General features: G+C 41.6%; 1 protein-coding gene across 2 annotated transcripts; it reads left to right on the top strand.

Moving 5' to 3' along the window:
- Nucleotides 1–9,042: 9,042 nt before the first annotated feature.
- Nucleotides 9,043–17,634, top strand: plin3 (perilipin 3). 2 transcript variants are annotated; one of them, XM_036521267.1, is made up of 8 exons: nt 9,043–9,132; nt 12,007–12,091; nt 12,492–12,687; nt 12,928–13,010; nt 13,464–13,707; nt 14,424–14,770; nt 15,126–15,344; nt 15,445–17,634. In XM_036521267.1, the coding sequence occupies exons 2-8, from the start codon at nt 12,023–12,025 to the stop codon at nt 15,592–15,594; spliced, it is 1,308 nt and encodes a 435-aa protein (XP_036377160.1). In that variant the 5' UTR covers nt 9,043–9,132; nt 12,007–12,022; the 3' UTR covers nt 15,595–17,634. The 2 variants fall into 2 exon arrangements, with proteins under 2 accessions (XP_036377160.1, XP_036377159.1); XM_036521266.1 differs by having other exon boundaries at nt 12,004–12,091.
- The last annotated feature ends 12 nt before the right edge of the window (nt 17,635–17,646 follow it).

Below are 17,646 nucleotides of genomic sequence, written 5' to 3'. Positions count from 1 at the left end.
TCACCCACAGCGACTCAAAAACGGAGCCAATGCCAAAACCTGAAGCAGAATCACAAAGCGACTGGAATGGAATTAATGCATGGTTAATTAATTGTTTGTTAATACCATTAATTTTTAATGCTTTCTTTTTCAAATAGAGAGGTCGTGTTTGTAAAATTTTCGGATGTATTTACAGAATAGGAAACATGACCTAACCTGAAAAATGAAAGATGACAGTTGTTGAAACATGGACACGATATGCTCTCATTCCAGAAATTGCCCAAAACAAATTAAATAACAGAGTGAGAAATTCATTTGAATTAGCCATAGAAGTAGCCATTATTTATGCATAGTATTTAGTGTGTGTGTATGTGTGCGTGTGCGTGCGTGCGTGCGTGTGTGCGTGCGTGCGTGCGTGTGTGTGTTTTTTTATATATATGCAAGTGCATGGTGGATTCATGAGCCAGTTTGGCTGATGCAACATCACAGCAGGACCCATATCTGAAACCTCTGCATCCACATCACACACATTCTCTGATTAGAAACAGAGCCCGCTAAGCCAACAGACCTTGGCATTCTGAAACATTTATACTATCTCTGAGGGCTGCATCAGTGTCTTGAATTTTTTGTGCCTGAATCAGCCACCCTACCTCTAAGTGACAGTCCTACTATTCATCTGCACAATCCACATTTGTTCCCATTAACCAGACCCACCTTGTTTGTTGCTCTGTTGTTTTGTGACAATATTTTTGTCATGAAACATTCCAAATGAAGACACTCATTTTTCTTTTTGTTGGGTGGGGGGGGGTTGGCATGAGGTTGTTTCAGAGAAGCAAAATGAAGATGGAAACCTCCATGTGAGGCAATTGTGTTGTCAGCTCTGTCAGCTACAGAGCGACTTTTTTCATGTCTGTCTGCAGCCTGCAAGTGAAGTTAATCTGGGAGAATACGTAGGAGCAGCCTCAGTGCACCCCTCATCAGGAGACCATCTTTGAACCTCTCACAGAGGAAGACGGGAAGAGAGTGAAAGCAAGTTCTGCGGCTCCTGACTTGAGAGCTGGATATGAGATTGTGACAGTCTCTCGCCCACGTAAAGCCTTCACACCACCGGGGGGTGCCTGTGGTGGAGGCTTATTGAAGCCGATTTCCAACTTTGCTTTCTCCGCGCTGCCTGGATCACTGTGTACTGCGCCCAATCCGTAGGACACCCTCAGTCAAAGACAAGCAGCAGTATCAGCATTTCAGCTGCATAATCCGCGGGCTCACAAAACGAGTCAAACAACCTGCATCATAATTCGTTCCCTCTTCTAGACAGCCCACTGTACCTGGGACTGACTGGATGGGATTCTAATTTTGAACATTCCCCTCCTGAAGGATTAGTGGGTGTCACATCAGAGACAATTCTACATCTATGAATACATCTACCCTCACAGAGCAGTTCAAATGCTGTATGCAGCACATTATAACCTGCTGAAACAGAGAGGGGAAAGGTAGGAGACATGCTGGTAATAAATGTTTGGTTACAGAGCAGGATAACGCTGAGCTAGGGGTGGAATGCAAATCCAAAAGAACTGCAGATGGTGTTCTACTTGCAAAGAAAGCATTTAAGCTCGCTTCATCAAGGATTTTATTATATGCACAGCACTGCAAGCACCTGTATTTGGAAAAAGAGATTGTTGGTGGTTGAAAGAATGTGAAAAGTAAATATCGCAAAACTAATCAAGTTATGAGTTAGTATTTCAAATTCATATTTCAAGTGCCCATCCAACTGCTTAAATTGCAAGGCAAAGCGAATGCTCGGACTTTGGAATATGTTAATGTAAACCATGTATTTAATGAAACAATATATCATGAGAGGGCATCTGGACCCCATTATGTATTCTGTAAAGCAAAAATAAACCTGGAATTTTTATTTATGTAGAACTGTTGTGAATTACTGTAATTTAATTTCTGAAATGAATTCGGGAGCAGACTGATGTTGGACCAGAGCCATTAGGGAAGTGCCCACCTGACAGGGCCTCCAGCATGAAAGGCTGCAGGAATATGTAGGGTAGGTCCATAGTTCATATACTATACTAGAAATATTAGAGAATAAGGGACAAAGAATGCAGCTGACCTAGGGAAATTACAGACTAATTATAAGTGTTTTGTGAGTAGGTCTATGTTTGTGTACTATGCCAACTCTTAAAGCTTTGTCTTTTAAAGCTGTGAGTGGTATGTGTAATGTTTTGTAATGTGTCATAAGTGTGTTCAGTGATTGAGCAAAGCAATCACAATCACAAAGAGCGAGGTTGCTAAAATACCGACAAGCCCAGTTTATTATACTGTATAATAGACGTTACTGTGGTGCATAATTAGTTACCACAGCTAAATGTTATAATTACTTTGGCGCGCCATACTCTCCCTTACAATTACCCTGCAATATTCACAGCAGTATTTCACTATGATCATTTCTGTGGTACTTTTTCAACTCCTCAGGACAGCCAGTGCTACATTATTTTTTGTTTCAAAGTTTGAGAAAAATTCATCCTTTCCTTATCAAACTTCCTCTTCTATCTTGTTCATTTCTTCCATTTGATCCTTATTCAAACGCTCGCAAGAGGTGGATGGGGAACTGACAATAAATAAATAAACAATGAAATAATGTTTTTGATCTTTTTCCTCTTTCATCCCACACATTGTCTCAGAGCAGTGAGATCACTGTAGACCTGGGCTAGATAACAAGTAGCAGGATGGGGAAACGAAACAGCTTAGCAAAAAGTGTGACCTTTGATGAAGAAGACTGCAGTTTTTAATCTTTGAACAATATTAGGGGGGAATGGGATGCACTGCAGTCAGTTCCTATAAGGACAACTGCACTGGGGAAACTGGGAATATCTGAGTGCTGTGGTAATTAAGGTACTTCACGACCACATGTGACAGTGGCATGGACCCATGGGTGCAAATTTGGGGGAGATTTGGGTAGAAAGGCATAGACTCCTATATCTCAAATGAAAGAAACACGTGGTCCTAGAGAGAAGGAGAACGTGTTGCTCCAGGCCATGGTGCAGTAAGATTTCCATGTGATTGGGTTCAAATTAAATTACATGTTGTCACAAGCTCCCCAGCAGGTCTCCATTATCCTGTGATTAGATGCAATCCTTGATAACCCCTGTCCAATCAGGTGGCAACTAGCCCCCATTAGTATTATAGACAGTTGGTTATTTTGTATGGTACATTAGGCAGAGTATTTTCTGTGGTAGCATTCAGAAGTTTACGGAATTAATGGGGTTGTGTGTTATTGTATAACAGGCAAGGCTAAACCAAGAGAGCCTACAGGGCAGCAAGTGGAACTGCAGCCTCTAACCTTCAATCCATTCTCAAACCAGACACTCCTGCTAAATCACTCTTCTCTGCAACCTCTTGTCACCTTGACATGCCTCTCTGAAAGGGTCCATCTTTTCGGTCACATTTATTCTCTACTCTGGCCCCCCAGTGGTGGAACAAACTCCCCACAACAGACCATGCTCTGCCGCAGTCTGAACTCACCTGTTCCAACTGTATCTTGGGTCAACTAATACCAAACATTCATACCACATTCTCAGACATGTTTGCTATATAATTTAACTTTATCTACTGTGGCACTTAACAGAATAAAATATGTTATGTAATGACTCCTACTTTCAGACCGTGCCACTTATGATTTAGTACCATCTCTGCTCTTAGCCTAACCTTCTTGTATCTACTTTTGCAAGTTGCTCTGGATAAGAGCATCTGCTACATGACTGAATGTAAATGCAAATGTAAGAGCGACCCAGAAAAGGCTGCTTTTTGCCATGACAAATCTACTCTGTGTGGCCTCTGTGCTGCCAAAGTCAAGAAGTTTATTTGGTGACACCATACAGGTAAACCTTTCTGATAATAACAGAGCAATACCCCTATAATCTCTGTAGAATTACTGCACCATGCAACGCATTCTGGATGAGACTTTACTAAGGGTAAATAAATAGACTGGTGGAAAAACGCACATGAGACGGCACTGTTTAGCAAGACAGCAACGGATTATCAGTGGTACTGACTGTGCTGATTAATTGGATCATTATTTTGACGACAAGCACAAATTACATCAACAAGTAGCCTTTTTCTTACCTTACAATACGCATTCTCCGTAGTGTATTGACCTTACCGTCATAATGGTAATGCAATTACTGGCTATTTTCACTTGGGAGATGTCCAGACTTGATAAGACTGCCCTGGTTTTTGCCGGTCTGTAGATGACCCTGATATTACTGTGAAAGGGGCATTGTCATGGTAGCCATCAGTCATGCTGTGATGGTGTGCAGCGGGATGCAGACATAATGAGCGAGTGGGAGCAAGGATGAACATTACCTCACCACCCCACTAGCAGCTCACTATGGCATACCAGGAATTTGACTTTAAATTTGAAATTGTTGCGATTGTTTTTTGCTTCTGTGCTTTATCTGAGACCAGTGCATTACAGATTTTGTCTCAGGGAAACCATTTTGCTAAAGGTGGTGAGAGCAAATTACTACACATATGATATGTAAAAGTAGATATTTTCATGTTTACACACACATTTCTGAGGCATTAGGACAATATTCATGTTTATTGACGCAGCAAATAAATATACTTCATAAACTTGGCTTGATTTTCTCCATATCAACAATTCACCAAATTCACAAGACAATACAATAACAACCAACTAAACATAACCACCAATAACTCAGCTACACTTTGCACAAAAAAGCACTCATCAGCCTTGTTTACCAGAAGTAGCATATCAATCTGGCCACTGTTACCTACTTTGTTTGCACCATGTCTTATGGTGGCTGACACTCCTTCCTATTAATCAAGTATGGTGCCTCCTTGAGCAGAAGCAGAAGGACAGTAGTACAGAGTTTCAAAGCAGTTATATTGTGTCTCACCCATGTTCACATATATATTACAAAATCACAAGTTTTTTCCAATAGAATACAGCAGCATTGTGCCCGATCATTGTGGTTGCAGGTATTGTCTCAATGAAGAAGGAGAGTGATTATAGGCCCGTCTCCTGTGCCAAGACCTCTCAGCATACCTCTGCCATCTTGTTGTCCCTCTGGCAGCTCCTCAGGTAAAACTATCATTCTGAAATAAACAAACCAGGAAACTATGAACAGGCCTCAGTGGGTCTCCAGGACACTGGAAAGTCTGTAAGTGATAAACTGTAAGTCACTGCATACAATATCCATAAGCTTTGAGAAGGCTTTTTGCCTCTGATTATCTGCGTTGTTTTGGGAATTACTCAACCTTCCCACAAATGTTGACAGCATTATGTATTACGTTTCCTTCTCTTGATGCGTCTATATTGACTCAAGATCTCTATGAAGACATCATTACGTTAGTAGCAACCAGCAAAATTTGTTTGTGGTGAACTGCCTCAGTGCACAGCATTTTGGGCCATTTGTTCTCTCTTTGTATTCTCAGTCCATGCCCTAGGCAATGTGTGAAGAATAAGTAAGTTATGATCTGAATAGACTGGAAGCTGCCAAATGTCTAATGCGGATACCAGTTGGAAATCCTTGAATGATCATTATGGTAAACAAAAGTAATAGACTCTACTGAGCCATAAAGAGGACAATCAAAGGTGCTCCAACAATCGCTCATCTATACATTCATCAAAGGCAATTCTGCAATCTCGGGTCCTACAGCACATTTAAACCAAGGTCCATAAATGATCATTTTGACAGCAGCCTTTTCTGTGGGTCAACAGACACACATACACACACACTCTCACCCTCTCTCACATACACGCACATGCACACACACACAAACACACACACACACACACACGTTTAACATTTATATATACAGGACTTAAATGTTCCAATGCTTTTCTAACAAACCATTTTCTTGCAGAGGTTGACAAACATTCAAATCCTACAAAATTTGTATTGATCCACTGAATTGCTCCAGTATTGAGTGGTCCAAAACTTGGCCAAATCAGAGGTTTAGAGAGCATGGTATATTTACCTTCATTGTATGTCTTCAGACTAGGGGAAAGTTTCATTTTCTAAAGGGAACATGTTATTTCCTAAACACCCATTTCTGAATACCCTGATAACACCACAGAGATAGGGGTTGGACAAAAACCACATGACAATCTTCCATAGCAGGGGCTTCTTCACATTACATTAATGTATTTCCTACATCCTTTTCTATGGCACCTTATAGAGTTTACAGTTTTTGTAATTGAGGTACATGCTGGTCAGGTTTACACAACAATATCAGAACCTGGGATTCAAACCTGGCCCATATTTTTCAAACTGCTTGTAACCTCTGTCTGGGAAATGGAGTTAAATAGAGTTGGGGATGCAGGGAGCATATGCAACTGCCACACCACCAAGGATAATACAGAATTTGCTCCTTGGATGCATTAGGTGTTCAGTCACAGCACTTATCACCCCACCGCTGTGCTATACTGATCACAGTCACCCTATCACTAGTTTATTCATACATTTGTATGCTGGGCACACAGTTTTTGCTGGCTGGTGAGCATAAATACGAATATACATTAATTTTTCAGGAAATTTAGAGAAAAACCATCACAGAAAGACCCCCACCCCTACCCCATTTTGTGCAAGATATTAGTGCAATCTTTTCCAGAGCTTTGCTCTAATGGTTGTATTAATGTAAAAGTCCATCTAATGAAAATTCTCTAATGACTTACATTGTATTGCAATGAAAATCCTTGATGAAAATGAGAAGCATAAAAGAAATGCAATTCTGCCTAACAAACAGATAATGCTCACACACATTATGTGATGAAAAGTGCTAGGGTGGTGCTCTGCCAAGCACCAGAAACATTCTTTTGTGTAGTCATATCAGCCACAGTATGATTTTTGTCCTCTGTCACACAGGTCATGTTTAATGGCTATTTTAATTGATGACAGTATGCTTTTATTCAGATTTCTGACACTTTCAATCAACATCCAGTATGTGTCTTGTGATTGTGCATAGCTGACAGAATTATCTGAATTATCTGCTGCTAGATTTATCCACAGATGAAACAAAATTTGTGCTAACTGTACCTCATTGTATTTCTTTGCTTCACTAATAACTTGTAAAATCGTGAGAGTAATATAGTAAAAATAAAGGATCTTAATAATGCAAATGTGTCGCACTACTTATAACACATTGTCTTACAATTTACCAGATGAGGGCGTCTGCGAAATGTCGTTGTTGTTCAGACCGTTACCTTTCACTGTGAGCCAGGACTGCCTCCATGTGGTGAAAATAAGAATTACAAAGGAAGTCGTGTTGTTGGCCGCAAACATTTGCTTTATTGACATATGGTTTTAATAACAGTGGAATTAAAACTGCACACAACTGGTTTAAGTGAGTCACTGCCTCTCAGGACAAGAGGCAGTATATGGGATTAAGTTCAGTGGAATCTCCAAATGGTGTCATTTTCCAGGATTGGAGCCTCATGCTGGCTGAGGACATTGTGAGAGGCAACTGACATGTGGAACACGCTGTGGAGATTTTTAAAAGGAAGCAGATGAATATGTGAAGAGCATGACATTTCTTGTTCCATTTGGGAAGTCGAATGGCAGGAAGAAGAAACTGCCAGCACAGACTTGTGGGAGAAAACAACATAGACACTGATCCACCAAGAATTCCAGAAGAGAAAATAGCACTAGACAGGTCTTTCAAAATACCAAGACAACACAACAAAACAAGTCCTTGCACAGGAAAGGAATAGAGTGCAAAGGGCACAGAGGACCTCTCTGAGGACAAGAAGTTAAAAAGAGCAGGCCGCTCATGGGCCCAGCTGCAGAAGATCATCCAGACTGGAACTTGATGATGAGGAGCTGGTGCAGCCCTATACTTGTAAAAGGGCAGATTAACCTAACCATGGAAAGAAGACTAAAATATGTGGCATTTTAGAAAAAAGTCCTAAACTGAAATTACTATAAACTGTCCTTTTACATCACATTACAGACATGCAGAGCAACTTACATAATTTACAGTTTTTTGACATGTTATGCATTTATACAGCTGGATATTTACTGAGGTAACCGTGGATTAAGTACCTTGCCCAAGGATACAGTGCCCTCGTGGACAATCAAACCAGCAATCATTCAGTTAAAAGCCCCGCTCCTTACCTGCTATACTACGCTGCAGCCTACGACATTTATGTCCCTGCTGCAATATAATTCATCCTAAAACTAGTAGATCAAGTGACCTGCTAAATTTATATCTGTCACTTACATCACAACTGGGCGTGACTTCACCAACAAACGTAAACCTATTAAAACAACTTCCTTTAACAAATGGGGTCCTGTGAAGACACAAACAGATGCACAGAATTTTAACAATTGCTGTTAGATGATTTTACAGCTGATACAACAGATTTTCCAACTATCCAAATATTTCATCCAAATATAGTTCTGCCTCAGTCAAAACATGTAGACTGCTATACATTTCACACTGGCAACCATTAATAGGATGTAGCGACATTACACATGTGTCCGACCGCATCTGGAGCTGAAGGATTCTGACAGATGCTTCTTTAAAAATTTACCACTCCCCAAAGTACTGCTGTTCAATTTCGTCAAACAGAAACTATTTAACGTATGGTCAGGATCCAGTTAGTTTTATGGTTGTCACACTTGACAGATATTGGATATTAGATTTTTAAAAGTATTATTCGTTAATGGAAACTTTCCTCGTTGGACTAGTTTCCAGTTAAGGGCTGGTTTGCTCGCCATTGCTCGTCGTTGCGATAGTTTCCAGCGATTGCACTGGGCTGCAACCAGTGCTTGTTCTTCCTGTTACTTGAGTGATAAACTCAGTCAGAGAAATCGTGTTTTCAGCGTTTTTATGGGCCATCGTCATCGAAACCATTCTTGTCACGTCATCGTTTTGTTAAAAGCGAAATTAAACCCTGGATTGACAACACACTAACCCCTTGCCTGTGTAATTAAACTACGTTGTCATTCATGTGCAGCTGGATTAATGATTGGTTATAGGCTACCTCACAGTTCCTGCTAGTCAACTCCGCCTTACTCGGCCCATGTGCAATTGTTGCGAAAGTTACATTGACAGTAAGTCCAGCTAGTCGGGGGTACCAGGAAACAGCAGGTCACGCGAGGACATAAGGACATAAGCACAGTGAGTGTATCCGTGTCTTGCCACTATTATGATTAATGTGTTACCTCAGACCTTAGAATGAATTTATGCGGTACTTTTCGCCTCGATGTCGAGTTATAGCAGCGTGCTGGTAATGTTTTTGACAAGCTAGCTACATGCTTGGCTAACAAGCTAGCTAGCTGTCTACTGTACCTCATAAGTACGAGGATCTCCGACAATATACACTGGACACTTGACGGACATTCTTTGGTCCTTGATGTTCATAAGGTTGCCTTAATTAGCTGCCTGGGTTATTTTCTAGCCAGTTTCAAATCGATTCTTTAAAATTTCTACCAGGGGTTAACGCCCTGCCTGCGTTTTAAGGGGATAAGATTGTTTGTTTAAAAACAAACTAAAAAGTTTTGTTTAGAGAAAGTGCTTCTGTTCCGCGCTTGCCAACTTTGAGAAGAGACGCCCAGTTATCTGGTTATGTCGTTACGTTAGTTGTAAAGACTCCTTTTTTCGTAAGTAAAGTTATTAACAGTTCTAGTACGAATGCCACCTTGCTAGCTAATCTTGTTTGATGTAGCTAATAATAGACATAATAGGATGTATAACGCATCAAATGCAACGATCACGGTTATTACAATGTCCACATTTTAGTTTTATGCGAGACTGTGTTACGTGTCAGCTGTACTTTGACTTTGACTCAGACTCTATATTATAGGCTTATTTGATTTTATAATGAATCCTTTCCATGATATCTAAGGACAGCTGTGTCTGCTATCTGCGGTATAGGTCACCCCTGACAGTGTCATAAAAATATCAGGCCCTGATATATTCTCTATCTGTCAAACTCTTTATTGCATAGGCTATAGAAAAATGGTAAACTTTGCTCCAGGGTTAGACACATAGAGCCATGGAACCATGCAGCCATTAAAGTTCTTAATGTGACCCTTCTGCTCAGATTTCTATTTCATTTCTTTCTGCTTACATCTTGATTCACCCAATCTCAACTGTCACTTGTGAGCTCCCACAAACCTATATTGGTTCTGACTGAGTTTTTTTTTTCTACCTGTGGTAAGACTCTCTATATGCATTTGATTGCCATTTGCTGTTGGAGCATATTTATATTTTCACTTGGCCTAACTTTTCATGTGTGGGATTGTGTTGTCAAAGCTCCATATTTTGTGGGATGACTACTCAAGAGAATCTGAATTCATGTTTCAATATACCACTGGTGTCCAATTTGGAGTAGTTTGGGGCTTAAAGGGCATTCATCTCCTGGCTGCTCCATTTGTTACCCATGTCTCATGATAGCATTACTGTGCACAAAAAGACATTGTTTTTGCCCCCAGATGGTTGTATTTGGAAGCAAACAGACCAGGCTGCAGAATGTCACAGTCTGCAGTATTACCAAGTTTAAGGCCCTGAATGTAGACCCACATAATGCACTACAGCAATACAGCAATATTGTGTGTCTCACAGGAAGCAATTTACAAATAAAGGGTGGTTACATAATTAGGATATTGTGACTGCATTCTAAAGCTCTGTGAAATAATAAGAATGGGGAAAATAGTGAGTACAAACATTTTAGTTGATCAACTAGAACATGTGCAAGTATGACCGACATGCCTAATGGGAGTCACTAAGGTAGTTAGGTTTAAGTTCATATCCCTCCAGAGCTGTGAACAACACACACTAGTTATTCTTAAGTAGCTTTATTGCTAAAGGGACAAAAGTGCATTTCACTCCATTTGATGTACAGTGAAGGCATCAGAATCACCAACCTTAATGAAGCATTTCAGACACAGTCTGGAAAATGTCTCTTGGAATTGAAAATACTGACTTCCTCAGAAATGGTCACTTGTGTAAGATATTACATTAGATCTCTTTGTGGGTAGTGAGTGATATTTGAACTGTGGGCATAGTGTTGGGTTGAATGTTCATCTGTTTTGCACTCAGAACAAAGCCAGTAACATTATATTCTGTTTTGCCCAAAATATAAGGTATTCCTGATTACAAGACAACCCCTGTTTCAAAGTCAAATTTATTTCTATGACAAAACCCACTTCATCAAATCAAAATAAACGCATAAATAAATAAAACAACTTCACCTTATCTTTTGGGGGGGAAGAATGTTTTCCCATTCACCGTAGATGTCATTTCATTTCTGGATTACATCTTTGATGGCCCTCTTGTCTTTTTTCTGCAAACCAACCACATTTATGTCCACAAAATGACTTCCTCTGAGAGCTGGAATTCTAAGGCATATGCTTGTATTTGTCACAGCTTCACATTATTTTCAGTGACACCATACCTTTTAGCAGCACAACAGGTGTTTTATGCTTCTGCTTCATTTATCTGCCTTGATCTTTAAATTGGCATCATAACTCTTACTCGCTTGGATATATGCCCATCTTCTCATCCAGTTTTTTTTTTTTTTTTTTAACATTGTCACTGCTGGTTGGCTCACCCACTTACTACCCACCCCAAATGCTCAATGCATACTATGTCCTTGCATTGCTTTGGCCAGGGGGCCCGCCTTTCACCATTTAGCATTAGAATCTTGATTCTCTGCAAATACAGGATAATATGCACATTTGATCATTATATTTTGGGGAAAACTGCCTTATATACTTGCCAGTACAGTATCAACAAGAATTATAAAACCGATTAAAGCCTTTACAACAGAACACACACTAATATAAGCACTGTGCAAAGCTGACAAATTTAATGATGCACATTTGACTCAAGAGTGAAAGAAACCTGTACACAGTAACATTGTTTGATCAGGGAGGACTGTACACAGCAAGAGCTGGTAATGTGGTTTGGCTACAAGGCCTCTTTTTCTTCATCTGAATTTAGAATAAATCAGACAGATTGCTCTGTCTGTTCCTCATCCTTTTTTAGCAGGTGAAGTTTTGTGGCAATGGCAGACAGTGGCAAGAGCCCAGAGGTTAGTGGAGCCTCAGAGAAGCCAGACTGTGGGGAGCAGCAGGTAAGAATGTAATCTCTGCCAACAGGCCAGAAGCTCTTAGTCACCCAGCCCTGTCCCTGCGTTCATTACAAATGTGCTTCTTCAAAGGTCAACGTAGTGAGTGTTCTACAATATCACATTGCATGTGCCAGGATGACTACAGTATACATCTGATTAATTAAACATGCTTAAATGTTTGACATTGTCATGAAAATCCTGTGCTCATGTGGGATTGGGGAAGAAATTAGCTCAAAAGACACATTAAAGTGAAACAGGCATAGCTGTGGCTACATTGTATGTCAGTGAGCTGCACCTTACGGTCCAGTCATTGGTTTATCATGGAATGGCCCACAGCCCACAGCAGTGCGAGTAGTGCCTCTGTCCCCCCGCTGAAGGCTGTGCTTGTGGCCGTGTGTCTCAGAGTGTGGTGTCGCGTGTGGGGAACCTGCCGCTGGTGAGCTCCGCGTGCGGCGTGGTGTCGAGCGCCTACAGCAGCACCAAAGACAGCGTGCCCCTGCTGCGCGGCGTGATGGACGCGGCCGAGAGCGGGGTGCGCACGCTGGGGGCCGCTGCCACCGCTGGATCCAAGCCGCTGTTGGATAAGCTGGAGCCACAGAGTAAGCACCGTCCGGGGGCCTACCACGCGCACCTTGTGAGGGTTACCAAAGCCCTTTAGCAGTCCCACAGAATTTGGGGTCTTCTAAATCGGTAGTTTTTCTTTCTGGGTTTTTATTTTAATGATAATAAATTAGTAATTTATTATTATTACATTTAATGATAATTGGAAATGTTGAGCTTCCTGCCTTGTGGTCTAAATGAGGCTTTGAAGTAAAAAGTCTTTCTCTGACATTTTATAGTTGCTGTGGTGAATGAATATGCCATGATGGGATTGGACAAGGTCGAGCAGAACCTTCCAATCCTGCAGCAACCTGCTGACAAGGTGAGATCTGCTGATTGGAGATCTGATGTAAGGCTCCTGTTAACTGAACATTCCTGAGGAAATTTGCATGACTGACTGTCTGTATATAATTAAGGTTATGGGTTTCAGCAATGAAACAAATTAACTTGAAGAAGTATTCTTTGCAGCTGTGAGCACTTTTGCATAAGTACCTTTACTACCAGCAGCTTGCGTAAGCCAACAGCATTGATGTATCATAAGCTTTAAAGAGAAAGTAACCTTGATCTTGAAAAGGTGTGTATGTATTTCATATTAAGAGCTTATCGCCCGTCCTAAAACTGAAGCACTGAACAATTATGCCTACACCCTTATGAATGTAGTGCTTTTTGCTACACAAGTAGCTAATGTAATGCCGGCTTACAGGTTAAGTTACAATAAAACTTACAAGTCAGTTTTCCGTTGCCTTCACCAGCTTTCACACACCTCTCTCCTCAGTTGGTGTCAGACACCGTGGGCATGGTGTGCCAGTCAGTGTCCGGGGCCAAGGAAGCAGTGACAGGTGCAGTGATGGGGGCAGTGATGGGGGGCGTGGAGCTGACCCGCTCTGCCGTCAGTGGGGGCCTGAACACAGTTCTCGGGTCCCGTGTGGGCCAGATGGTGAGCAGCAGCATGGGCATGGTCCTTAGCCACTCTGAGGACTGGGTGGACCAGAACCTGCCACTGACTGAGAGGGAGCTGGGTGAGTGAGACACCGGCTCTAGATGTGAGCCAGGGCCTGGGTGGGGATGAGGTACACTGGTACTAGTGGAAACTGTCAGCATGTACAATAGCATTGTGTGTCACATCATCATTAGACAGAGAGACTTGTGCTGAAAAAGATCAGGTCTGATCAGATGTTGGGGAAGCCACTGTGGTGCCTTTCCAAAACCAAGGGAAGATGAACAGTGTCTTTCTCAGGTTTAGTGACTCTAACTGGCAACATGCCGCAGAAATAGTGGTATCACCCTTCAAGTTCCAGGGCTTTTCTCTCCATTATAATTACGGCCACAATAATTCAATTGAAAGCAGAGCTGTTTGTCTATATTCACTGTCATCTTCAGCAGTGTACACATAAATCTTCGTCATTGTTCAGTAAAGAATGGCCACATATCTCAGTGCCAACAGAACTGTATGCAGATGGTTAGAAGTGCATGAATGACTTATTAATCACTCACACTTTTTCTAATACAGTAAATGACTCTGAAAAGACAGTGGTAATATTACTGTAATTATCCTGAGCGCTGTTATGGAGACACCCTTAACCCCTTAAAGTGACACCGTGTTAATACTCACTCCATCAGAGAGAATAGAGGGACTCAGCACCTTCCAGCAAACAGTGAGCCAGAGCCTTTTCCTGGGGGAATAAAATTGTTTTTTAATTAAGTATGGCCATTTTACTGTCTCTTCCTCGCCTAGCTGCCCTGGCAGAAACTCCGACAGGTGAGGAGACAGGATCGGTGGTGAGCTCCAGTCCTAGCTACTTCGTGCGCCTCGGCAATCTGTCCGCCAAGGTGCGGGATCGCGCCTTGGGGCAGTCCCTGCTGAAAGCCCGACATGCACGTGATGTCACGCACTCTGCCATAGCCCAAATCACCAGCACCTTAGACCTGCTGGAGAGCGCCAGGGCCACCCTGGCCACTGCCAACAACCAGCTGAGCGGGGCATCAGAGCAGCTGCTACAACGCTGGACAGAGTGGCAGAAGGGACAACCGAAGGATAAAGATGAACAGGCAGAGAAGGACATTGAGAGGGACCAGGGAGAGGTGGGAGAGACTGTAATGTCAGTTATCATATGTTTAATCTAAGATCAATGCAAACACAGTCTCACTCTTGAATTAATCACAATGCTTTCAATATGCCACGTGCATCAAGCTGCACAGCAGGGGCACGCTGTCTTTGGTACTAGGCAAATGATTTGCAGGTTGAAAATATATGGTGAGACATACTGACGATAACACCATTGCTTATTGCGTCCATGGCTTCAGCCGCAAGCGTCACATTAACATCTTATTATTCATTCTGTCCTTATCGAAGTAAATATTCTTGGGTGCCATGACGTTTACTGTGTGTGTGTGTGCGCGCGCATGTGTGCGTGTGTCTCTGTCTGTGTGCGTGCAGCAGTTGGAGTGGCGTACCCTCTCCATGGTTCGTGGTCTCAGTGGACAGCTGCAGTCAGCATGCTCTGGGGTGGTGTCCAGTGCACAGGGTCTCCCAGGTGCTGTACAGGAGCAGCTGGCTAATGCGCGGCGAGCTGCTGAGGAGCTGCACTCTTCCTTGGGCAGCACCAGCACCCTCTCCCCCCTTCTCCTTGAGCAGAGTCGCCACCACTTGACACAGGTACGCCGCGCTTGCCTACTGGAGCTCTTCTTTGTTCATCAGTCACCTGTCACCTCTGTATGCTCTGAATGTGCTAAAAGATCCATTGTCCCTTCTGCAGGTGCGACAGTCTTTGGATGGTGTGATGGAGTACCTTCTCAACAACACCCCCCTTAACTGGCTAGTGGGGCCCTTTGCACCCCAGATCATAGAGAAGGGAGAGGAGAGGTCCCAGGGGGATCAGGGCAACCCACCAAATCAGGGCCAATGAGCTGTAATGGAGGCAGGAAGGGCGTGGTCCAGTTCCATTTGAACATAAAGGCTCCAGGTTATTCTATAAATGTTATTGGGTGCTGTAAGCATGGAATTACCTGAAAGCAAAACAATTAGCACTAATAAAGTAACTAGCACCAATTAAAATTCATTCATATTTATTTTTCAACTGCATAATTATGTTTTAACCAGGTCTATGACTGTAGAAAATTAGCACTTGTATCATATTTGCAATGATATTGGATGTTGCTTAAAATTATTAATAGAACACTTGTTCCTAAACTAGATTTTGGTTGCAGTAAAATGTGTCCTTACAGAATTTCCTTTTGAAATAATTTTACTTTGGTAATGCAATGCCCCATCATTTCTAGGCAACCCAGCAGAGAGAATCATAGCGTACGAAACTTACTTAACAGTCTGGAAAAAGTTACCATAGTTGGGGTTGGCCTACTACGCCATAAATTAGACAGGTTGCTGCTCATCAGTAATAGGATGACCTTTCTGCATTACCTTGTGTTTCTGCTTTTCCCGCCCTTGGTAAGAGGCATGTGTACCTGGCCAGACAGTAACAAATCAGATATGAGTTTGGAAGGCCAAACAGAGTGACCCTTTCCTGATGGAAGTGTCTTGACACGTGACATTAGTGGGGCAGACAGCTTTATCACTCAGGTTATTTAAAAGGACTTTAAATAACCCCTCCGTTACCTAATTGGATCAGTCATAATACATATGTAGTATTGGCTGTTTTCTGTAGAACATCAAAGCAAATTCAACTTGTTCATAACACTGTTAATTATCAATCAAATTGATCATTTAACTTTATCCATAATTAAGCTATATTAAGGTATATTAGAATTGTAATAATATAATTCTAATGGTGGATCATTTTATCACACATTTATCGTTTTCTTCAGCATTGTTTAAAAGACAGCATTAGTACCTGAATAACAAGAATGACATGTAAGAGAGACATAGAAAATGTTGTAGAATTTGGCCACAGATAAAAGCTTTGCCAGTTTAATTACTGTTATTTATCTGGCAGTTGCTATTATTCAGTAAAAACACTTACAAGGTCATGATGGCAGGATACATTAAAATACATAGCATATCATGATAGTAACAAGGAAAAGGCCATAGGTTCAGAACAGCCAATAACACAGTAAATTAGCTGTTGAAAACAAAGTTGAAAACATACAAGCATACAATGGTAATTTCATTAGCATACAAATAGTTTCTAACAATTGTCCCGAAGAGCACATACCTGCATAATACTAATGTGCACATAGAGCCTAATAACGATCTATAAGAGAAACACCAGAGTATATCATAGTGTTCATATGGGACCAAACAATGATCAATAAGAACTGTACTACACTATATCAGATTGCACTTAGATGTTTATGTAATCAGGTACTAAGTGGTTAGTTTTGGACATGCCCAAATTCTGGGAACCAAAGTGAAATCTGAACATATGTTTTCAGTCAGCATCTGTCAGTAAGCGATTCTGCAGTTGTGGCTGTTGCAGGGAGCTTGTTCCACCACTGGGGGGGACAGTGAGGATAAAGGTCTAACTAGGGGTTTTGGCTAACAAAGGGGAGGAACTGCTTAACAACCAGAGGTAACTGTGCCAAGAGTTTTGTACCATCTGTGACGATGGACTGTAAGTACAAAGCAGCCATATCATTTGCACAAGGGTCTTGAGCCTCAGTCAAGTGTCAGAAAAGGAACATGGAGGAGAGGAAGACACAGTTATATGGTATTGTGGTCTTACCAGATCATTTAAAAAGTATTGCCATTTACACTTTAATAATTGAGTGTTTAGTAAGAAATCCAAAAGGAAGCCCAGGATTCATAGTTGATAAGCCCATGTTTTGCTCACCAAGTTTGGGTCTTCTGGTACTAGCTCCATGTTCAGCTGGGTGGTAACTGTAAAAATGTGGTCCCTGACAGACCTGTGATAAACTTGTTGTTTCTTACTTCCCTGTGCATTTTGCCCAAAACAGGGTTTACTATGCAAATAAATGTCATGTAACCATTGTTAGGCCATTCA

The sequence above is a fragment of the Megalops cyprinoides genome, chromosome 2 (genome assembly GCF_013368585.1).
Source record: "Megalops cyprinoides isolate fMegCyp1 chromosome 2, fMegCyp1.pri, whole genome shotgun sequence".
Lineage (NCBI taxonomy): Eukaryota > Metazoa > Chordata > Actinopteri > Elopiformes > Megalopidae > Megalops > Megalops cyprinoides.
Note: the sequence above shows the minus strand (reverse complement) of the source record. Positions and strands in the feature narration are given on the sequence as shown.